The following is a 24,713-nucleotide window of genomic DNA, read 5'->3' as shown; positions in this document are numbered from 1 at the left end:
ATATAGCACAAAGGCCCTCACCAGATGCCAAAAGATGCCAATGCTATTTTGGACTTCAGAGACTCCAGAACTGCAAGCTAAATAAACTTCTATTTATAATAAATTACTGGTCTCTTGCATTTTGTTATAGTAACAGAGAATGGACTAAGACATTGGCATTTCTAGGAAGCTGCTGAGAAGAATCAAGATGACCTTTACAAACTTGCCTTCTCAACAGAACCTTCTGGAGTAGGTAGTAAGTCTCACCTGATTCATGGTGGCTTTCAGCATTTCCAGGAGCAACAAGGCACCTTCTGTGCACAGTCCATCCCGAAGGACTTCTTGCTGGTGGTGATTCTGCAGGAGCCACTGAAGCATGGCATCTAGGCTGCCCTTAAGAAGGAAGCAGGAGCCATAAGGAGACTTGTGGCAGCCCACCAACTTTGCAACCAGTGCTAGCATTTCCCAGGGGGTCCCAGTGGAAAAAGCAAAACAGCATAGTAGCAACCTCAGTGGTTAACACATATGGAGAATTCCAGCTCAACTGATGGTTCATAAGATAAACACAACTCCAAGAAGCTGCTGAGGACCCACTAGCAGCTTGCAGCAATTTCATTCTTTTGGGCTGCGGGTATAGCAGAGTGGGCTTTAATATCTTTTTTGTAAATGAGATTTCATAAGCATAGGAAGAATGCAAAAGTTCAGGGGAAAGTACAGTATAGAGGAAATAATTTGGAATTTAGAATCAAGAGGCCCTGACTTTGCCATTTGAATAGCTCAGGAAAGCTCTTTGGCCTGTTGGCAGTTCAGTTTCCTTCTCTATAAAACGGAAAATCACATTATCTACCCCATGGGATTGTTTAAATATCAAGCAAAATAAAATATGTAAAGAATCTATCATAGTTCTTGACACTTAGTAGATGTTTGTTTCCTATAATATATTGTTAAAGAAATAAAAATTCAGGTCTTGCTGAACTTAGCATAGTTATATTCAGAACTTTATATTGAAGTTTGAGCTACCCTATTAGTATACATCAAGATTTTAATCTTTCAAACATAGGGCTATACAAGAGAGGTAAATTTTTAACTTTCTCTGCTGAATCATGTCCTTTCCCTATTTCCGCTCAGCTCAGTTTAACTCAACTTAAGATCAAGAAACAATTTCCAAATCTACTATTTGTCAGGTGCCCAGAAAGGCGAGTTAAAAAAAAAAAAAAAAAGTGGAGTCTGTTCTTCTGGAACTCAGTGTCTAAGAGGTACATGTGTTGGTGCCATATGAGGGAAAGTTCACTGGGGCATAAAGGAGGAAATGCCTTGGGTGCTATGCAGGAGGTGACACTGGAGCTGAGTTCTGGGGGAGGACACTCCCACCCAGCAGGTGAGGAGGGAGGAAAGAATCAGTAAGGTCACAGGAAAAGTGAGCACAAAGCAGCTTGTCTTAATGGAGAGATGATCCAGTACAGTCACAGCATGAAGGGAGGTAAGTTAGAGCCAGGTTGGAGAGACAAGCTAGGTACCCAAGCATGCGGCAGCTTGATGCTGGCTATGGAGCTCAAACTTGGTCTTGCAGGAATGGAAGCCAAGTAATACCTGGACTCAGTGTGAACAAGTGAGAATATGAAAGATGAGATGGTGTGTACAGTAGGTGTGAACTCCTCTTTGGAAAAACTTGGCCAAAGAGGGACAGAAAAGTGATAATTAGGGCAACAGCTGATAAACGGTGTGAGCCGAAGTGGATATAATTTAACATACTTATGGTCTGTGAGAGAAGAATCATTAGAAAAGGAGAAATTGAAAGGACCAATGAGAAAGGGCAAGTATGGAGTGAGTGAACCAGAGAAGTTGAAGGAATCCAAAAGCAGCCTTGAGAAGCCTCCCCCAGTAACAACGGAGAAAAGATGGTGAATTGATGAATCGGGTCACAGCTAAGTAGGTGGTTGAGATTGGGTTCTTGAGGCACGGACACCCCATCATCAAGTAACTTCTCCCTGACTGCAAAGAGAAAAATTTAAAACGAACCTGAGGTAATTCATATTTGCTGAGGGGGTGAGGATGCCGGAAGGCAGAGGCTGAGGAGGTCACAGAGTTGATGGTAGGGTATTTGAAAGCTGTCCAGGGGTGTGGGACTGCTATGGAAGGAAGAGATCAGACACAGTCCCAGTTGGTAAAAGTGGAGGGAGATAAGCATAGTCTTAAGGAACTGCCTTATTCATATGGGATCAGAAAACCAAGTGTGTCCCTCTTCCCAGGGGTGATCCAAGAACCTACTTCCGGCCTGTCCATCAGCTCTGTAAGTGGTGTCTGTAGGAAGAAGGCGGACACAATGAGGTAGACTTCTGGAATATGAACACGGAGGGCCAGAAAGGCATTCAAGACGCGGAATCCAGGAAGCAGGCAGGGGCTCAGCTCAGGTACAGAAGGGTGGCTCTTCAAGTTGTCTATTGATGAAGTGGAAAAGGCACAAAATTCAGGTTGAGAACAACTACTTCTGGTCAAGGTGGGTGTATTCACATAAGGGAGCCCCCTGCAACCCACCATACCATAGAAACACTGACTAGAAATACACATTAGCGGAGATGAGCACAATAAAGTGCTCAATGATAATTCCTTTTCCTGTTCCTGACATGCTCATTCATTCATTCATTCAGTGACAGATAATGAATGCCAACTATGTAGGAAGCAGCAAGGCAACTACATATAAAGCAACAAGGACATAGTACTTTGAAAAAGTATAAAGAATTCCAGACACTCAAGAAGCTTACAGTACAGTGGACCCTACAGACTTTAAGCAATTAAATACCTAAATAAATATACGCTTCAGAATTGTGATAACACTAAAGAGGAAAATAATAGGAGCAGAAAGAATTAACAAAGGTGCTAATTCAGGTGGGACTCTCCTCTCCCTTGGAGGGAGTGGCATTTAAATCCACATCTGCTAGAAGAGGCATGCCAGGAATAGGAAGCAGTATGTGAAGTGTCCAGTGTGTAAATAGAGTAAGGAGCCTTTAAGGAAGGAAAGCAGCCATCAGAGACTGAAGAGTGATGAAGCTGTGGAGGGATCCTGCAAGAAACAGCAAGAGGGCTGGGGCTGATCAGAGTGCATGGAGCTGCAAAGGTCCCAACTGGAGAGGGGCTGGCTTGGTCCTCACTCACAACCCAGGGTGAGATGGTCCCCATTGCTGGAGACAGCCATATGCTCACCCATCGCAATGTCCACGCCCTCAATACTTCGCTCCACCCAGGATCCTGCAGGAAGGCCATCTTTGAATCGCCCACGGAGGGAGGGGTTTGACAAAAAGTACAACAGCAGCTTCAATGCTAGCACAGTGGTGCTGGCATGCAGGTGGCCCTGCAGGAGCAGCAGGAACCAGTCAGGTCCCAGGTTCAGAAACATCTCTTCCTTTGACCTGGGGGTATGGGGGTGGGGGAGGGTCAATAAAAATAATCAAATGTCTTTCAGTTCACAAGCAAATGACATGTCCAGAAAAGAGAAATAAAGTCCAGCCTCATGAATCACTGAGGAAAGGTAAGTTAAAGGTTAGTATTTGACTATCACTTGATGAAGTACATATTACATTTTAAAAGAATGTAAAATAAAATGCTGACAAGATTGCTGAATAGTTGATGAATTTGTCTACTAATGGCTGTGATGTAATTTGTTCAAAACTGTTTAAAGCAATTGGAACTACATATCAATAGATGTAAAATTGTACATGTTCCTTAATATTTTTATTCAGTATAGGAATAGCCACCCATCTCATTTAATTACCATCAATACAGTCATGTAAAAAACATAATGCTTATTTATCTCCTTTTTTAAAAGACACTGGTCAAACTAATCCAAATGCAAAAGTCCAATATTTATGCATCTTTACCGATTTAGGCAAAAAAAGGCATGATGTGCTGTCATTTTCAAACATTAATTTTGAAATGATGAGTCTAGAGAATACAGACCTGCTGGAAGGAACTGAATTGCAAGAATATGAGTGGTCATTCCAGCAAGAATGATGAACTCAGCAAAGAACTGGTTTTCTGGGAACCAAAGAATGATCCATTTGTGCTGGGTAGTGTTCTCACCAATAGCTGCCAGACTAGGCCTAGTGAGGGTGTGACTTGTGTCCACTGGAGTGAGCATTGGAGCAGAAATGAAGAAACTGTCCTCTTTTCTAGCCCTGCCTCTGACATTTACTAACTGGATGACTTTGGCAGAGCACTTGATGTGTGCTCTGGTCATTTTAGTCAGTGATGATGAAATGGTAGTGGTGGTGATGAAGGCAATAGAGATGATGATGGTGATGGTGATGATGATGGTATTCATAATGATGATGGTGATGGTAGCAGTTAGCTTATACAGTATTTACAGTATCTCAGGTACCATTCTCAGGGATATCCATCTATTTTTATTCTCATACAGATGAGCAGAGAAAGGCACACAGGGCTTATGTAACCTCCCCTATGATTCCAACCTAGAGGTCCAGATGCCAAAGTCCAGGTGCTTAAGTGCTATAGTGCATCCCCTTTCAAAAAGATGGAAAAGGAAAGAGCCAATTAGCTCCTTTCCAAGGCATGTTCCAATTTTATCATGTTTTGATTTTAGAAACATAAAGGTTGGCAAAATTTTAACCACCGTTTCAAATTAACCTTTTAACCAAAGTTGCTTTACTGAGGGGTACTGCTCCACCTCCAACCCCAAATACACCCACACACTAAACTGTAAAGAGAAAGAGCAACGAACTGGGCTCACTTGCTCAATGCTGCATTCAGGGAGCCAGGAATAGTGTCATGCATACAGCAGGAACTCAATAAATGGATGTTGCATGAGTGACTCCAGGCTTGCAGGCAGGCAGTGGGGAGAGTTAATGGAATCACCTTTATCATTACACATTATTTTGAAAGTTAACTGAAGGCAGATACTTCTTTTTTCCAAGTTGGAGCAATAACTAAAGCAAATAACAATAAATAGCAGAAGAATCTGGCAAGCCTTTTCCTTGATAGATGTCATTTAGGCTAACCATGTCTCCATTCTGCTGTCTGCCAAGTACAGGACATCAAAGTCAGCAATTGTCACAACTGCCAAAACAATAACAATTACATGATAGCAATTGTGACAAAAGGAGTTTGTTGAAATTATACCAAATCTGTTTCTAGTTACTCGTGCCCATTGAACATTTGCATCAGAATATCTCAGGGCAAGGTCTGGTTTATTGGGTGGAGAGAATATAATTTTCTTTCTGACTAGGGCAGGAAATACATAGCAGAAAACAGACTCAGAGATGCTAAACTTTTCATTAAGAAAAGGTTTTAATACTGTACCCTGTATGAGGCAAACTCCTGCCAAATTGCTCTTCCTGGAGCTACTTACTCAGAGGACAGATGAAGTTGGGGGGAAGATATTACACTGAGCAGCATCTCCAGCAACTGGTTTCGGAGCCAGATTGTCTTTCCAGATGTTTGGCTTCCAGCTACAAAAAGGAAAATTCAGATTTGAGAGAAAACGGATGTAAAGAGACATAATATTTGCTGTGGCAAGCAATCATATTCATCAAATGCTTAGTTTACCCAGGAATTGGTGCACGGATGGGACTCAAAAATTTTGGCGTTCAATTCTAGACTTAAATGTATTGCTTAAAAAGAATTTCAGGGAATGTTCCTAAAGTGCCCTTTAACTAGAGATGTCTTTAATGCTGCCTATCCTCAAAAAAAAAAAAAATTTTTTCCAGTAAAAGAAGTAACTTGATTTCTCAAGTGTCACTATTGTTAATCCAAAGAACAGGTTAACAATATTTAATATGTTTGATTCAAGTTACAGAATGAAGTCCATAGGAAAAGGGAATTGGACCAAATAAGCCCACTCTTAGCCCATTTTCTATTCCCTCATTCCCTACCTACTAATAATTTTATAACCAATTCAGGGTACAACCATGCACAGAGGTAGGACTGATGAAGCGGCTTGGAGGAGCAGAATCAGATGTCCCTCTATTTAGATGCTGGCCCGTCTCTGATTAAGTTCCTAATCTCACTAAGCCTCAGCTTCTTCATCTGCTAAATGGGAACAGTTATTCCCATTTTTAAGGCTTAATCTCAGGATAAAAGGTGATATAATTTATCTAAATTGAGTGAAGATGTCCCAGACAATCTTTTGCAATGATTAGACTGTCTCATATTTGACCTGTCCAATAGAGTGACCACTCACCTTGCATGGTGACTGAGCACTTGAAATGTGGCTAGTGTGAGGAACTAAGTTTTTAATTGTATTTAATATTAATTGATTAAAAATCAAATTTAAATGGGCAAATGTGGCTACAGGCTCCCATTTAGTGAAGATCTAGAGGACCTGGGACAAAGCAGTTGACATGGCTCCCTTCACACCCTGGAAGAAGGAATGTTGAACAAGACAGGGCTGCTGTTTTGTATCTAGATGGGGAGAGAGAGGGACTCAAAGAAAGAAATCACAAATTTGTTCATTACAAGAAACCCAAGGGATTTTTGAAGCACAGGGGGAGACTTAATCTGGTTTGCTGGGACTGAGGACAGCTTGTCCAGTGGAAGAGGTTATGGGGAGGAGTGGGCAGGGCACAGCATTTCTGGAGAAAAAGGCATGTCCAGAGCAAGGACAGAGGCCACACCCTCACATGCTGGGACCTGCAATGGAATTGGGACTCATCAGGGCACTGGGGGTAGAGGTGGATTCAACCAGGAAGGGAGACTAGAGCACAAAGGATCCCATGTGCTGGTCCCCAGGGATGTGACTGTCCTGAAGCCCTTGGAAGCCACTCCAGGGTTTGAAGTAGAAATATAGGAATTGATTTGATCTGTGACCTTAATCATTAAATTCCAGCCTCCCAAGTCACTGCTTTGTAACCACTGCCCAGCTGTGATACCTTCCCCTTCCTTTCCCTCAGTCCCTCCCTCTGCAAAATAACCTCACAATGCGTGCCTCCTGAGACATTGTGAGGGTTATCCTGATGCCTTCAGGGAAAGACATCTGGGAAAGTTCCTCTCACCAGGCATGGAAAGGTCCTGGGCTTCATCCATGCAGATCTGCCTCTCGTTCACTGATGAAGGCTTGAGGGTGTACACGACAAACAGCCCAATCCTTTATGCAACAGGGAAAGAAGGACAAGTTCAACAGGGGGTGCAGCCCGTGTCTCCTCAGCTCATGTTAGTGTTTTCTAGGTGATCCACCCAAGAACGGTTTCGAGTGTGGGTTTGAGGGGAATTGTGGTATTCTGTGATCAAAAAGGTATTTCCAGAGACCTCAAAAATCTGTCGGAATTTTTCAGAGATATTAACTCTGGCTCTTTCAGATCAATATATCAGATAGGTATGAGGAAAGAGAATGAGTGTGGTACCAGTGTGGACCGTTCTCTGGGAATTCTGCAGGAGGCAGACGGGCCATCAGTTGCTAAGGATGACTGAGCTTATGGAAATTCTTGAGCAGAGCAGAGGTGTCTGAACACCAGGAGGCAGTAGACAGATAGCCCTGGTAGGGACATTTGCCTCCCTCATCCTGAATCAAGCAAGCCCTCCTCTTCTCCCAACTCTCAGCCTCAAACAGAAACCTCTAGAAGGTTCCAAATGATGTTGAGTATGATGAGACAGAGGGGTCTATATTCCCTTGTGAAATAGTCCGAGGCCCTGCCCTTCACCCTGGGAAGCTTAATCGGGTACCTGAGCACATCATGGATGCTGAAGTGGCCCCTCAGTTGACAGCCCAGAATGGAAATGATGGTGGGGATCTTGGAGGGGGCAAGACGAGGCTCATTGAAGAGGAAGACAAGCTGGGGTATAAGCTGTGCCTGGTGAGCAACTTCAGCATTCCTGGGTCCTTCCCTGGTGAGCCCAGAAGAGAGGAAATAAAAGCTTTTACTGGAATGAACCAAATTTGCTGTGTTTCTGCTAAAAAGATTTTCCAAGCTAGGCTGGTTCCATGGCCCTCTGACTCCAGTGCTCTCTTGGCAACTTGTCAAGATGCTGTCAGACACTCATCCAATATGCATCTGCCAAGTGCCAGAGTTGCTGGGGCATGTGCCTCCCGTCCCTCCACCCCACACACCCACCCCCCGGAAACCGCCTTCAAAGACAAACCCCAATTATTGACTTTTAAATTCCAAGCCTCAGGGAAAACTAATGCTAGCCTCAGAAAACTCAGAACAAAGACAGCAGACATACATGTGACCGAGGAGCACTTCCCAACAACCAAGAGCATAGGGCCTTTCGCAGCCTGTCTGGGTGTGTGATCTTCCTGCCCGCCCCAAACCACAAAGTGGATAAACATGCCGCAGAGTCAAAGGAAAGAAAGACAGAATTCAAGTATCCACATCCCCCTCCTTAAGATAATCACAAAGCCAATTTCCAGTAAGTTCTACTCCCCCAAAGAAAATAGCCCTCAGGGTAAATGTCTGTTTCTAAGAAAACAACAGGTATAAGTACAGAAAATGAAAAATGGGACATGAAAAAATGTGAGGACATGAATTTGGGTGGATTGCTCTTCTCAAACCGTCTTTTTGGTATTAACATACTAAATTCTTTCAAGTTCCACATTCCTGAGATACAGGAGAGTCAGGAGCATGCCAGTTCTGTGTGATTGACATGTATTGACTGGACAGAGGTAATATGTGTCCCTCTATCCATGAGTTGTGGCTGCTTTCTCTTCTTTCCTGTCACTGCCCTGAGCAGCCTGTCTTTCCATATTCCTTCTCCACAGAATTGTGTCTTATTCTTTTCTAAATTTCTAGCAGTAAGAATAGGGTGTGAAATGTAGTGGGTTTATAGTAGATATTCAATAATAAAGAGTCCAAGTGAAAAGATGTTTTTAAATGCATTAAAAACACTAAAGGTGCTGATGGTCACTAAAGTGGTCTGGCCATGAGGAAGTGGAGGGGTTGATAGGCTTGCTTTGCTGTCTTGCTTCTTCCTTATCCTGGTCACAGCCCTAGTGAGCAGTAGACAGATGCTAGTTTTATCTCTTACTTTGGAACTATCTCTTTCTATCTCCTTTCCATCTGTGCTCCAGAGACCTGGCCATGGGACCCAAGTTGGCCCAGTGAGACAGATATGCTCTGAGAAGCTGCCCAGCAGCCACCTGGTTTCCAGAGGAAGAACTGCAGAAATGAGCCAGTTCAAAGGGAAGCACAGGCTGAGTGGGAGATAGAGCTCAGATGCAATCATGAGGATTCCACCCAACCTTGATGCAGATCTACCCCTTTCACTTGCACAAGTCAATAAATTATTTCTTCAACTGCCTTCCATTTCCCACTTCCTTCCTTGTTCTCTTTTCCCCCTTCCTTCCTCTTTAATCTGGTTTGGATTGTATTTCTGCCACTTGCAACCAAAAAAGTACTGACTAATTCAAAAAGTGACTTGAAGATGTCAGTTAGAGGGAGAATGAGCTGGCGCAAAAGGAGGAATGAAAATGTTTTCCTTTGCTGGCCACACTTGTTGAACCCTGGTTAGGTGCTAGTCCCTGAGGCTACAGAGAATTCTTCTTTATTATTTTTTTTTAGTTTATATTAGTATGTTATTTATTAACCCAATACTAAAAAAGATCCTAAAAACAAAATCAAATGGAAAGGCATTGCATGTAGTCAATTCTTAGTACATTTAGACGCTTCCAAACAGAAAACTATCCAAAACATATTAAAACATGATTCCAAATAAAGTCTACAGTTTTTCCAGTTCCAATAAAAATAATAAATATTCACTACAAATATATATATATATATGTTCCAAAATGCCTTTGACTATTCATTAGACATAATCTTGGAGAGATGTTTTAGCTATTCCTACGTGTAGGCATTATTAAACAGTAATATAATGACTTTGTATGTTACATCAGTTATCTATTGCTACATAATCAATTACCCCAAAATGTATTGGTTTAAAACAACAAAAATTTGCAGTCTATTCTCATTATTTATTTTTTTATTATTTTGTAAAACTTTTTACAGACTGCATTTTGATTCATTGTACACAAATGGGGTACAATCTTTTGTTTCTATAGTTGTGCACTATGTAGATTCATACCATTCAAATAAGCCAATCCCCCAAAAAAACCAAAGGCCAAATGTTTTCCCTGATAAGTGGATGATGATATATAATGGAGGTGGAAGGTGGGGGTGAGAGAACAGAGGAACTTCAGATTACGTAGAGAGAAATGAGAGGGAGGAGGTGGCGAGGGTATGAAAAATAGTGGAATGAGACAGACATCATTACCCTATGTACACGTATGATTACACAAATGTTATGAATCTACAGTGGCTTCTGAAGCCCCAGAATTTGCTCTGCTGAGACTTAAGACTGTCAGAGGAGAGAGACCTGTCCTACACACATGGTCCACTGGGAAGGAAGCACTCCCACTGGTCATCCTGCCTTCTGGTCCCTTCCTGACATAAAGATATTAGTTTTAACTCTGGGACTGCCAGAAAGTATCATACCTTGGTGACTGAAGGATTTCCATGAGATGAGAAAAGAGGGCAAGCTCCAAGTTGTCTGCAGTATTCATCCAGAGCTGTAAGGCAAAACAAATGTATGCTACAACCAAAGACCATGTGAGAGAGGGTTTGCAGGCAGGGCGCTGGGCATGTTGTCTCCTAGCTTGGAATCATCAACAGGATTTACTAGCTCTGTAATCAGACAGCTCTCTTGGTACCTAGAAGGTAGGGAATGCCTCCCTGCTACTGGAGGAAAACTGAAATGCATTCATGTCTTCCCCTTCTCTAATGCTGCCTGGTGCTTCATGTAAGTCTAGATTTCAACCAAGGACATCTGTCTCCACTGTTTGCCCAGTCCTGGGCCCACAACCAATGAGACCATACGCTAGATGCATCTTGACTACACTAAATTTTGCCATGAAAATTATGGAGTTCCCACTTTAGAGATGAGAAAATAGGTTAAAACAGAACAGTTGAGTGACAGGTTCCACTCACCACCAGCAAGTGGTAGGTGTAGAATTAGAAACCAGATTTCGCCTTTCAGGTTTTACACTATATGAAATAAACCACACCCAACCTGGCTATGCAACATTTTCTTCAGCACCCTCATCTATAAAACCTGAAGTCCAAACCAGATACTGCACAAGAGAATTATGAGTGATATACATATGCCAAATGCACTGAGATTCTAAGGATGAAGTTTATCACTCAGATTGTCTTCAATCATAGCAAAAAAAAAAGTGAAGCTGATAACTCTCCCTCTGTGGCAGAATTGATGGTGTGCCTTTATGTTTCATTTCATTGTCCCTTTAGAGAGCTTCACTATTTTTCACCTTTAAATGTTGACAATTCCAGTATTAGGCCCAGGATGAAGAAGGTTCATACATGGAGCTCGAAGAGTGCACCCACAAAGCACAAAAAAAGCTCACACTGACAAATAATACCATTTACTTAAGGTAAGGGATGCCATAAAAGTCCTAAAACAACATTATAGTAGTTGCCTTTTACCCACAAGGAGATACATTCCAAGACATTCCATCGATGCCTGAAATCCCTGATAGCACAGAAACATATATATGCTATGTTTAATTTATAAAGTAGGCACAATAGATTAACAATAATAACTAGTAGTAAAACTAGATAATAATCATGATATGTGAATAATAAAAATTTTAAAAACATGAATTCTTTATTTATGGAATTTTCCAATTAATATTTTTGGACCTAGGTTTACCATGGGTAATTGTAACTGTATAAAGCAAAACTGCAGATAAGGAGGAACCACTGCATCTTCATTTACAGAGGAGAGAGAGGTGCAGAAAGACTAAGTCACCCTTAGTCTCTGGTTGGCAAATTCTGGTTTCAAAACTTGCTCCTTCTGATCATGGAGTTCATTCTCTTGCCTTTGCATTGGGGTCCCCATAGGCAGACAAAAATCCATAGGGTCAGGGCTGGGGATATAGCTCAGTTGGTAGAGTGCTTGCCTCATAGGCACAAGGTCCTGGGTTCAATTCCCAGCACCACAAAAAAAAAAAAAAAAAAAAAAAAATCCATAGGGTCAAAACTCAATAGCTAGGCAGATGCCCATGGTTCCATCCCCTTACTGAAGAGGAAATGCAAGAGAGCCCCAATGGATATAAGTTTATTAGGAGCCCTGCAAATGCAGGACCATCCCTCTCCAATCCCCAGAACCCAGTGTCACACATGACACTCTTAATAATAATTCATTCAATTTTTTAAAAAGTAAAATAAAACAACATAAAATATGTACATTGCTCTTAAGCCAAAGTCTGGCAGAATCCCAACCCTCATAAGTATAGTCACTGACCAAAGGCACCCAGAGATAGGGCAAGTGCCTTTTGGGATGGCTTGCAGAGGTACGGGTGGGGTAGTCAGGCATGATACCCTGACATACACATGTGTGAGACTCTAAGGAACCTGAACACTTGGAATATTTATTCATGAAATTGATCTTTCAGCAAACAACATGTCATCCTCAGTGGTGTTCAATGCAGACTTACAAAGACATGAACCTATGATATCCAATAATGTTGACCCTTTCATCCTTCAGTCCTCCACTTCATTTCCAGCCCTTAGAACAATAATAACTTACCACAACACGTTCAATGTTGCCTATCTCTTCTAGAAATCATTGTACACAATATTAAATGTCTGAGTTTGGGGGAAACATGGATAATTAAAATTTTGATTGTTGCCTATGTCACAAAACCTAAACTAAGGACTTCATTGAGATACCTGAGATTTGTTTGAATATCAAATAGATAATGTGCCAGATTTTGCTCTCCCCAATCCCTGAGACCTCACTGTCAGAAATTAGTTGACCTGTCCCTTTCGTAAGAAACCAGAAGCCTAAGACTTGAATATCCTCAATTTCCTGTTCTTCCTCACTTTACAACTTCCTGTTCTTCCCTCTCTCTCAACTTCCTGTTCCTACTTGCTTCTCGAATTCTTGTTCTTCCTCTGCTACCCACAGGGCACCATACATCTCGCTCCTCTGTGAGTGAGATTCCAACTCACCATCTCCTTTAAGGGCTTGTTCTACCAATAATTTCTTCTCCTGCTAGTGTTTTAACTGCCCCTTTTGCAGCCTCTTCACTCTTAAGCTACATTCATTGTGTCTTTCCATCTTAGTCCAAAATAAGGGAAAAGAAAAAGTAAAGAAAAAGAGGGAGTTAAATTCCATCAAAACAGAGGAAAGATCAGTAGAACAGAGGAAAGGGATTGAGGGGGAGTGAGGAGGTTAGGGAAGAACGGTGGAATGACTCAGACCTCACTTTCTTATGTACATACGTAAACATACCACAGTGAATCTTGCCATCATGTACATCCACAAAGGACTAATTAAAAAAAAATCTATGAGTATAAAGCAGAAAGATCAGTACAGTAGAGATAAGGGAACAGGGGGAGGGAGGAGAGAAGGGAAAGGAGAACTAGGGACTGAATTAAAGCAAATATATTTCATGCTTTTGTAATTATGTCAAAATGAATTTATACAAAATGAATATTATGTGTAACTAAAAAGAACCAATAAAACAAAACAAACAAAAACACAAAACCAAAGGCTGATACTCCCTCCCCTTTATTTTCTAATATCATATTCATGATTTTTGTAGCTATACCTATGATTAATTTCACATGTACTTTTTTCATTTCCTGTACCACTCTTTTTGTTCTTGTTGTTCTGATATTAAAATTAACCTATTAAATGAATTCATAGTATAACCTATTTCTAGAAAGAGGTCTTAAGCCTGGGATGGCTTATTACCTGAGGGGTAGAATTTCTCTATATGGTCCCTGGGCCTGGAGTTTCCTTTGGATGTGATTTGTAAAGATTTAAACTAGTGATTCCATTTATTTGATGATTATAGGATAATTTGGGGGATTTACGTCCTTTTGAGTAAGCTTCAGAAATGCAAATTTTCTGTGAGATTGTTCAAATGTGCTATTTCCTAACTTATTGGCACAAAGCTTCTGATTTTGTCTTTTTGTTATTTCTGTAATTGTTCCTTCCTCTGTAGACTATTATTTTTTATTTTTATTCTTTTTCAATTTTTGAATTTTTATTTTTATTTAATTTTTGCTGGGGATTGAATCTAGGGCCTTGCACATGATAGGCAAGCACTCTACCACTGAGTTACATCTCCTGCTCTTGATCAATCCTAGCACTGATTTGTCTATTTTACAAAAACCAGTAATTGTCCTGTTTATCTTTTGATATTTTTCTTTCCTATCTTATTAAGTTATGTTCTTAACTTTGCTTTTTCCTTCCTCCTTTCTCTGAATTTTGTTTTTGTTTGTTTGGTTGATTATTCTAACTTTTTGATCAATAAGCTTTGTTAATTAATTTCAAAATGTTTTTTTCTTTCTAGTATGCACATTTCTTTGGAAGCCCTGCTTTCAGTGGCAACTCAACCATGTTTATACACATAGCATTACCCTTGCCATTAAATTCTAAGTCACTTCTAACTTGAATTATGATTTCTTCATTGATCCTCCTCTTTATCTCACTACCTTTGCTTCATTTAGGTTTCAAAATCTTTCAACTGAATTTCTTCAGTCATCTCTTGACTAACCTCCCTGACCCAGGGCTCCTGCCACCAGAGAAACATACCCAAAATAAACATGTTATTCTTCAGCAGTTTGGTAAAACTTATCAGCAGTCTAACAAGTGTAGAAGGGAGTGAATGGAGGGGAAGGGGTGTGGGGGCAGGAAGGATAGTAGAGTAAAACAGACATTATTACCTCATATATGACTGCATGACCAATGTGATCCTACAACATGTACAATCAGAAAAATGTGAAATTAAACTTTATTTATGTACAATTTATCAAAATGTATAAATGCATCCATCCTACTGCCATGTATAACTAATTTCAGAACAAATTTTTTTTTATTTTTACAGATTGTATTTTGATTCATCATACACAAATGGGGTACAACTTTTCATTTCTGTGGTTGTACACAACATAGATTCACACCATTCATGTAGTCATACATGTACATAGGGTAAAGATGTCTGTCTCATTCCATCACCTTTCATGCCCCCTCCCCCTCTCATTTCCCTCTACATAATCTAAAGTATCTCCATCCTTCTCTTACCTCCCATTCCCCTATCCCCATTATGTATCATCATTCACTTATCAGAGAAATTATTCAGCTTTTGGTTTTTTGGGATTGGCTAGTTTCACTTAGCATGATATTCTCCAATTCCATGCATTTACCTGAAAATGTCACAATTTTATTCTTCTTTATGACTGAATAATATTCCACTGTGTATATATACACCACATTTTCTTTATCCATTCATCTATCTGTTGAAGGGCATCTAGGCTGGTTTCACAATCTAGCTATTGTGAATTGAGCTGCTATAAACATTAATGTGGCTGAGTTACTGTAGAATGCTAATTTTAAGTCCTTTGGGTATAAACCAAGGAGTGGGATAACTGGGTCAAAACGTGGGTCCATTCCAAATTTTCTGAGGAATCTCCATACTGCTTTCCAGGGTGGCTGCACCAATTTGCAACTCCACCAGCAACGTAAAAGTGTGCCTTTTCCCCCACTTCCACACAAACACCTATTATTGCTTGTGTTCTTGATAATAGCCATTCTAATTGGAGTAAGATGGAATCTTAGAGTTGTTTTAATTTGCATTTCTCTAATTACTAGAGATGTTGAACACTTTTTCATATATTTGTTAATTGCCTGTATATCTTCTTCTGTAAAGTGTCTGTCCAGTTCCTTGGTCCATTTATTGATTGGGTTTTTTGTATTTTTGGTATAAAGTTTTCTAAGTTCTCTACAAATTTTGGAGATTAGTGCTCTATCTGAAGTGCACATGGAAAAGATTTTCTCCCAATCTGTTGGTTCTCTTTTCACATTATTGATTGTATCCTTCACTGAGAAAAAGCTTTTTAGTTTGAATTCATCCCATTTATTGATTTATTGCTTTGATTTCTTGCATTTTGAGAGTATTGTTAAGGAAGTCTGGTCCTAAACTAAATGATGATTTTAAAAATGTATAGTACTGAAATGGCAGTGCCTGGCATATAGTAAGTGCCCAGTAAATATTTGGTGAATAAGTAAATGATTCTTATTTAAAAAAATAAAACAAAACTGTTTATGAAGACTTCATCCTCATCATTCAACTTTGATAACTTATTCTAATGAAATGCTTCTAAAAGTGGGGAAAAGAGATGTACAAGAGTGTTGGTCTAATGGCATTTATCACATCAAAATATAAGAATAATCCAAGAATTTGGCAGTAGAGAAATAGAAGCCAAGAACTCTGTACATGAGAGAATATTTCTCTGACCTTAGACCAAGATTTGTATGTGTTTGTAAAGAAAAATCATATATGTATTTGCTATGTGAGAAAAGGCAGAACTCAATATCTGCAGTATGATCATGACTATGGTTCTATATGATACAGAAAATACATATTTTATATGTATATTTATGTATATTTATCTATATATTTTATATGTATATTTTATGTATATTTATATAAATTTATGTTATGTGTATGTGTATATATATAATATGTAGATAGATGGATATAATGAATAGATGATGCATTTGAATTTGACAACAGTTGATGGGGTCTTGAAAATGGGAGATGCCCCTGCCCCATTTTTTGTAATTCAAAAATATTCTCTAATAAGCATATGTTCTTTATGTATTTTTTACCACTCCACATCCCCAGCCCACTTTTTGTTTTGAGACAAGCTCTCACTAAGTTGCTTAGGGCCTCATTAAATTGCTGAGGATGGTCTCAAACTTGGGATCCTCCTGCCTCATCTTTTCGAGTCGCTGGGATTAGAGGTATGCGCCACTGCACCTGGCTGCATATGTTAATTTTTTAATAAACAAAGGAACAGTTTTAAAGTTCTCCCATGGATCTCAACATGTGAAGGGCACCTTCTCTCAGCTTTTCTCCCTCCCCTTTTAGCCTCATCCGTGCCTACACCTCATGCAAACTGGCAGGCATCTACCAACCACTGGCTTTTCAGCTCCCCATTCCGGTCTCATGACTGTATTTGCAAATAGCACACACTCCACCTGCAAGGGTCTTTCCTTTTTGAATTCTGCCAGTCTCAGCCCAGAGCCTCTGATTCCTAAAACTTGCACAGACTTTATTCTCACTCCTCCTCCCCAGAAGCCCCAGACCTGCACCTAGCATGTAAGAGTGTTGTCTTGACTATGTCCCAGGCCCATCTGGTAGTGGGGAGGGACTGAGTAGTGGGCCTTGGCTGTGTCCAGGACATGACCATTATCTGAGCCCATCAGGTTGCTTCACAAAGGGTTGATCCACCCAAAGAAGCTCTGCATGACACTCCTCACTTACCCTCAGGTGGCTCTATCAGCACCTCTCAGGTCATTCTTAAAAGAGCACTGGGAAACCAAAAGCACCATCCAAAGGAATTGGTATAATTTATTAAAACCTTCATATGCATATACTTTGCAGTTTTCAAATCCTTTCCTAAAATATTATCTGCTTTTAACCCTCCACAACAGCTTGAGAGGAAGAGATAATGGTCTCCATTTCACACTGAAGAAGAATGGGGTTCAGAGAGGTCAAAAAACTTGCCCAAGGACACACAGTCCATAGGTTGCAGGATTCAACTATAAACCAGGGCCTCTGAGCTCCAAAACTTTTGTGGTTTTCCCTCTTAGTGCTGTTGTGACTATGAAGCAATCAGACCTACAGGGCTTAGAGGAAACTCCAGACTTTCTTATATTTTATTATCACACACACACACACACACACACACACACACTTTCCTGAAGAACTAAGGACCAGTCTCTGATTTACCTCAAAATTACAGAGGATGTGCTGGAAGACACCCATGTTGGTGACAGCAGATGACCTGAAGCCCAGCTCTGCAGTACCAGCAACTGAAAGTATCAACTGAAAAATCCGATGGTTTAGGAGTGAGGTCTTCTTCCGCAGGAGAAATGCCATTATCTGAAAAGGTTAAAACACAAAGCAGGTCCTCATGATCACATGACCAGAACTCTTTATCTTGCAACTGCTCGTCCCTGCTGGTACCTTGGGTCAGTCCCATCTGTGAACCCTGTTCTCCTTCATTCCTATGATCTCGGAAGAAAAACTAGCATCAACTTCTGTGGCCACATCCTTGTCAGTGTCCACTTTTTGGTATTCATGTGGCCTGGCCTCTCTCCATGACTCCTGCTTCTCCCTGAATCTCTTCCCTTAGATTCCTAAAATGCCACTCCCTCCTGGTTTCCTCCTTCATTTCTCAGTGCTCTTTCTCATTTTCTGTTGCTGGATCCTTCACATGCATGACTATTCCACAGATGTTGAGGTGTCATAAGCAATCCCCCACTTGCCCAGGAGGCCAGTTACACCCAGTCTTGCTTCAGGCTGTAGCCACCAGATGTCATTTTGTTGTACCAGAAACCTAACAAGGTGCAAGCATCCATTCCAGGATGGAGGCACCAGGATCCCAGCAACACACACAGTAACCCAAACCCATCTCAGAGACGAGGGAGATGCACCCCACCAACCCTCACAGCCCTGTGGACCTTGGTCACAAAACACAGGCTGCCAGCCATCCATTGGCATCTGGGTTCTCATCCATCTCATCAGGATTCTCAATTCATCTCATGCACACTCAATTCTTTTTTGTTCTGACATAGTCCACTCTCTGTCCCTGTCTTTGCAGACACACCTGTCACCTCTTTCAATATGCCCTTGGGAAGCCTTACTTGTTATCAGCAAATAGGCAATATCTTTTCAAACTGTTCTGGGAACTGTTTTGACACACATGTAATCTAACCACTCCTTCCTTCCCCATCAAAACCTAATTAGGGCCAGTCATGGTGGGGTATGCCTATAATCCCTGCAACTTGGGAAACTGAGGCAGAAGGATCACAATTTCAAGACTAGCCTTAGCAATTTAGAAAGGCCCAAAGCAACTTAGTGAGACCTTGTTTCAAAATAAAAATCAAAAGGGCCGGGGGCATGGCTCAGTGGTTAAACAGCCCTCAGTTCAATCCCCAGTACAAAAAAAAAAAGTATGCAGAAAAGTTAAATGTATCACAAAAAAAATTTTTTTTTAAAGCCCAATCAAAATTCTGGAAATGAAATGATGATAATGTCTGAGATGAAAAATACACTGAATGGAACCAGGTGCACTGGCGCATGCCTGTAATCACAGCAGCTCAGGAGGCTAAGGCATGAGGATCACAAGTTCAAAGTCAGCCTCAGCAACTTAGCGAGATGCTGTCTCTAAATAAAATATAAAAAAGGGTTGGGGATGTGGCTCAGTGGTTAAGCGCCCCTGGGTTCAATCCCTGGTACCAAAACAAACAAACAACAATAACAACAACAAAAAAAACTGATTAGAATGGCTGCCAGTTGCTTGAGTGAAAGCCTGTCTGTGTGCCTAGTCTTGCTCCCTGAGCTTTCTCACAACTTCTTCCCAACATGCAGGAAGTTACTCGATGACAGTGTCCCTGTCTCATTTGGCCTTATCACCTGTAAACAGCAGTGACCATCACAATACACCCTACAAAGCCCTTCCGTGTGGGCACTCTTCTACACTTAACATATTAATATGTATAATCATCACAAACCTATACAACAGGTGATGCTATTCCCATTTTACACTTGAAGGAAATGAGGTACAAAGAGATTAAGTACTCAAAGAGCTAACATTTCCTGAGAACTTATCCTGGACCTGGCACAAGCCCTTCACTGGTATGAAACTATCAAATCCTCAGTGCCTTCTGATTTAAGAGGCCCTTACCTTATAGATGGGGAAACAGAGGCAGAGCGGGTAATAATTCTTCCAAGTTAAATAAAAGGAAAGAGAGTGAGGATTTCAATCCCAGTAATCTGGCACCGTGGCCTGGGATCTTACATGTTTTGCTGGAGGCAAAGTGAAGAGACCACAAATGATTCTGGATTGTCATGGAAAGTGCCCAAAGTGCAAATAGGTGAGCATCCCTAGCTGAGCACCCCTAGCTCAAACAGCATCTCTCAGGCTGCCTATCAACCTGGTGCTCCTCTCAGGACCCAGGAGGCTTCTCAAAGGCCACCCTTTCCCAGAAATGACTGTGGAGGGAATGTCACTGGTCATATAAAGCTTATCCCTGCTTCTTGGAGATGTCAGCTTTTGGGGGAGTCCCAAGCTCAGCTGGGAGGATGGGATTACCTGGTAGCCACAGATGTGCTGCATCAGGCGGTCACACATGGCATTACTGGTCAGGACTGAGTGCAGAACTTTCACAGCTGCATACATGGTGTGGTCATCCTTTGCCAAGGAGATGAGGCCCAGGAGGATGGAGGGCCCGCCAATGAAGTCCAGGCTGCTGGCGGCAGGGCTGGAGTGAAACACCCTCACCCCTGTGCAGGACAAAGAGGACATCTCTTCAGAACTTCACAGCTGCACTGCAATGCAGAGTCCCCCCACAGCATGCAAGAGTGAAGGAGCTGCCCCTGCCTCTGCCCGTGCACAACCAGAGGGACCTACGAATTGGGACAGGGTGGGAGGAAAGACAGAGGCTCTGAAGGTCTTGGGCAGATGAGGGATCCTCTGTGAGAGCCTGTCTGTGTCATCAGAAGGCTGAAATCACCAGAGGCTCTCAGTTTGGCACTGTGTGTGTCAAGTCCAGAGTGCCAGATCAGCCAGATGCCCTGTGTGCCTCAGTTTCCTGGTTGCTCTGAGAACCTCTGGCTCTTGACTGCCCTCTGGATCTTGCTGTGCTGTACCTTCATACCAGCTTGCTGCTTTGCTCCTACCCCATCGCATGGGGACCAGCAGGTACTCACTGCCTGTTGTTTTCACTCAAACGACCATGACATTGCCTCTGCACATAGGCCCCACTGTACTCCCTAGATAGGCTCCCATTACACATAGATGCCAACCGGGGAACTAGCGGGGCTCACCACCCATTGTCAAATGCCCAAGGTGAACTGATCTCCGTGCTTTCTAGGCAGCCAACTCTTTGGCTGGGTTTATCTCCAACTCTGGCTCTCAGCAAGTATGTTCCATTCTGCCTGAGTCTCCACAATTCTAGGGTACACAATCCTTCCTCCTAAAGAGCAGTAAAAGTTCGCTGCCTGACCTACCTAATTGGCCTACTGCCACAGCTCCAAGGGTCCGAAGAAAACCTGAGAGGTGTCCAGCACAATTTCTTAGCAAGAACACAGGCATGGCATTATCACGGGATGAAATGTTCATCTAGAGAAATTGGCAACAATTAATCCTAAGAAACTCCTGGAAAAGAAGGGGTGTCATTTTTGGGCTCCTGAAAGATAGGTACACCAAGGTCTGGCCCAGTGCTGGTGCTTCATAAGCAATGATAATGGAAGAATAATACTTGACCCAATGTTGGGGGACTGAAGCTAAAGTTTGTGTTCGCCTGTCCTGCTCCAGGGCTGCAGCTTAACTCAAGTGAGCAACTTCAGTTAAAGACTCTGTGACAACCCACACACTTAGAGGGAAGAGCTCATAAAGACAGGAAGGACCCAAGGGCACCTTCAGATGAAGCAGAACTACCAAGGAAAAGCTGTCTTTCCCTGTCAGGGACTGTCTAAGCTCTCAAAGTCCAACTTCTATGATTCCAGAGGGACAGGAAGACAGGAATACTGGCCTGCATCATCAGAAAATGCATTGTGTGGTAAAGTACAGCTTCGGTGTGTGGGACATAGTTTCTGACCTTACCCCTGTTCTTGGGGAGCCCTCTGACCATGATAGTGAAGAGAACAGAAACAAATTAGTCAAAATTTATCAGCATTACAAGCAAGAGATTTGGGGCTGGGGTTGTGGTTCAGTGGTAGAGCACTTGCCTAGCATGTATGAGGCACCGGGTTTGATTCTCAGCACCACATATAAATAAATGAATAAAATAAAGGTCTATCAACATCTAAAAAAATATTTTTTTAAAAGCAAGAGATTTTAATGCAGGAACTAGGAAGAAGTACATCTAATGGCATTCTCATTTACACGTTTTCTCATTACCTATTGCAAGTTTATTGTTTTTGGTTTTGTTTTGATGGTTTTGTTTTTTAAATTATAGCAACTCAAAACAATTTTGCAGTGTTGATGGGTCATTAATATTCTCTATGTCACAACAGTATAGAAGGTAGTCCATTTGTTCTTGATGTACCATGTTCTTGATGTACCATGATGTACTATGAGCAATTATAAATAGAAGGTTTAGTCCTGGGGAGGCTAATGGATGGGGAAGCACAGGGGTTGTTTTAACAAATTAAATGATAAGTGTGTATGTACCTATCTATCCATCCCCACATGAACAATCATGAATTAGGGTTTGCTTAAGCACTGGAAGCTGAAGCAAGCTATGAGATCAAGATTCTAACAGGGAGCAGCAAGAGAAGTTAGAAGGTGTACCTCCTTGGCAATCAGGCGACTGTCCACCTCATTGTAGGTGTTTCTAATGTCTGCTATGGTGGTGATGGAGGAGCTGGTTACATGAAGACCAAAGGAAACCCTTTCCTCTGCAACAAGAGGTGTGGCTTCACCGTCTGGGTCCCCTCCTACAGCAACACATCTCTTATCAGTTCTAGTCTCCTTTTACAAAGAAGGAAGTTAATTCTCAATGATTAAGTATCTACTACCACACAGCAAAGTCATGATTGATAGGACTTTTTATGTTGTTATATTGTTTTTGTAAGTTGTATGTTTGTATGTCATGTGTTTTGTGCCTACCTATGCTTCTCTAACACAAAAACTCTAGAGAAAACTCTCAGGATTGACCCTTCTATAAAACAGGTATTCCAGGTGTGAAATTACCAGAGCTTAAAATAGATATCAACTAATGCATCTTCCCCAAAACAAATCTGCCAACCTGTCAAGTGATGAGAAATCAAACTGGTAAGAAAATAATCTGGGCTCAAAGGCCTAAAATTTTCAATGGACTGCATGGCTGTGTTGAATATCTCACCTGTGATTAGCACACTGGTTCCCAAGTTAATGAGAGTCAATGTGCTCCTAGAGAAGCATGGTGTAAATACAGAGTCAGTGAAACTTTGGCTCTAGACCCAACCTACTCCCATTGCTCAGGCCAATGCCATTTGCCACAGGAAATGAAGTTCAAACAATATGTGGGCCTGGAGACAGAAACACTCAAGAGCACTCAATCGTCCTTCACCACGCACAAGGCCTTTGTACGAAGATGCATTTATCATTCTTTCCAAATGGGAACTGACCCCCTTGACTTGACAGAGCACAGAGAGAAAAGCTCCCTGCTTGAACAGCCAACAATCAATAATGAAAATGTGGATGTTCTGTCTGCCTGTTTAATAATTGAAGACAACAGTATACTTTAGTTAAAAAGCTTCTTCATTAAAAGGAATGTAACTTATTTATCTCTTTCTAGTCCCTCTTTCTTCAGTGCTGGTATTACCCACCCACCCACCTCCATTAGGTGCTTTGGAGTTGAAATCTAAAGGATATTGTCATTTCCTTTTCTGTGACATTCTCTGTTGGGTTGTAAATATGTAATGATCCAATTACAGAGGTCTTCCTTAATGATTAACCTGTGCTGAGTTTATCATTTGTAAATATGCTATAAATAACTAGATGTCCATTTAAAACCTAATATCAGCAAAAGCACTATAAATCTAAACACTCATACCTTCAGTATGCACAGCTTGGAAGTTACCACAGTATCTTGGGCCAAGTTTGATAATAACTTCAAGAGTATCTGGTGATATAGCTTCTTCAAAAAGATATGAGGGACCAAGACGCCAGATTAATGATGACTTTTGTTTCCAAATTCGAGGAGTTGCAATATATCCATAAACATCCACAAACGAAGATGGATCCATTGAAAGGAAAGGTCCTGGTAAAGCCTGAATGTACAACATCTGTTAAAAGATGAAGGATGAAGGGAGTAAGTGGTGCCTTTTTGATATAAATATTTTTTTAAATAGCATCAAGTTCATTTGTAGGTGTTCTACAGAATTTATGAGGGCCTAACCCAGTGTATCTTAGCCTGGGACAACTTTTCTCCCCAGGGGACACTGGCAATGCCTGGAAAAATTTTTGATGATCACAATTGGGTGGTATGGGATGAGGGAGGGAATGTTCTGATGTTTGGTCAAATATCCTAATACACCCAGAATAGGCCCCTACAACAGAGAATTATCAGTCCCATTGTGAACCTTATTCTCAAGTCAAAATAAAATTTTATTTAATCCCCCAAATTAGAAAGATGACCACCAAATCTGAGAAGCACGCAGTAAAACAACCTATAAAATACAGATGGGAGTAAAATATTAATTCTGCCTTTGGAAACATTTGATAAGAAGCATAAAGAGATACAAAAGTCCATTCTTTTTTTGTCTCAGTCATTCCACTAGAATTTAAATGTCCTTTATTGGCATGTTAATAAGACTTTATGTACCAACAATAACACAGTCATACCACTTAGAAAAAAAGAAATAAAATTGTCTCTATGTGTAGATGACATGATCATGCAAAAATTTCCAAAGAATCTTTTTAAAAATCTCCCAGAACAAATAAGTGAGCTCATCAAGGTCACAGGATATAAAAAATCAGTTCACAAAAATCAATTGCATGTCTATACACTAACAGTGAGCAAGCAGAAATTGAAATAAAAAACATTACCATTTACAATTGTTCAAGATTAAATGATCAGGGAGGGGGCATGGAGGTAGGAATGATAGTAGAATGAATCAGACTTCATTACCCTATGTGCACATATGATTACATGACCGGTGTGATTCTACATCATGTACAACCAGAAGAATGAGAAGCTATACT

At 41.1% G+C, this 24,713-nt stretch overlaps 1 protein-coding gene across 3 annotated transcripts in view; it reads right to left on the bottom strand.

The window, feature by feature from the left end:
- The window catches only part of Wdfy4 (WDFY family member 4), a 278,477-nt gene that overhangs the window by 160,369 nt on the left and 93,395 nt on the right, over nt 1-24,713 (bottom strand). For all 3 annotated transcript variants that reach the window (XM_047553398.1, XM_047553397.1, XM_047553399.1), the window contains exons 20-31: nt 23,563-23,794; nt 22,317-22,462; nt 21,032-21,143; nt 20,115-20,305; nt 17,747-17,899; nt 10,416-10,489; nt 7,651-7,812; nt 6,984-7,075; nt 5,342-5,441; nt 3,181-3,386; nt 2,248-2,417; nt 247-372 (exon numbers count right to left, since the gene is read on the bottom strand). In XM_047553398.1, coding sequence (XP_047409354.1) covers nt 247-372; nt 2,248-2,417; nt 3,181-3,386; nt 5,342-5,441; nt 6,984-7,075; nt 7,651-7,812; nt 10,416-10,489; nt 17,747-17,899; nt 20,115-20,305; nt 21,032-21,143; nt 22,317-22,462; nt 23,563-23,794 — 1,764 coding nt within the window. The remainder of the gene's footprint in view (nt 1-246; nt 373-2,247; nt 2,418-3,180; nt 3,387-5,341; nt 5,442-6,983; nt 7,076-7,650; nt 7,813-10,415; nt 10,490-17,746; nt 17,900-20,114; nt 20,306-21,031; nt 21,144-22,316; nt 22,463-23,562; nt 23,795-24,713) is intronic.

Source organism: Sciurus carolinensis, chromosome 5 (assembly GCF_902686445.1).
Source record: "Sciurus carolinensis chromosome 5, mSciCar1.2, whole genome shotgun sequence".
Classification (NCBI taxonomy): domain Eukaryota; kingdom Metazoa; phylum Chordata; class Mammalia; order Rodentia; family Sciuridae; genus Sciurus; species Sciurus carolinensis.
Note: the sequence above shows the minus strand (reverse complement) of the source record. Positions and strands in the feature narration are given on the sequence as shown.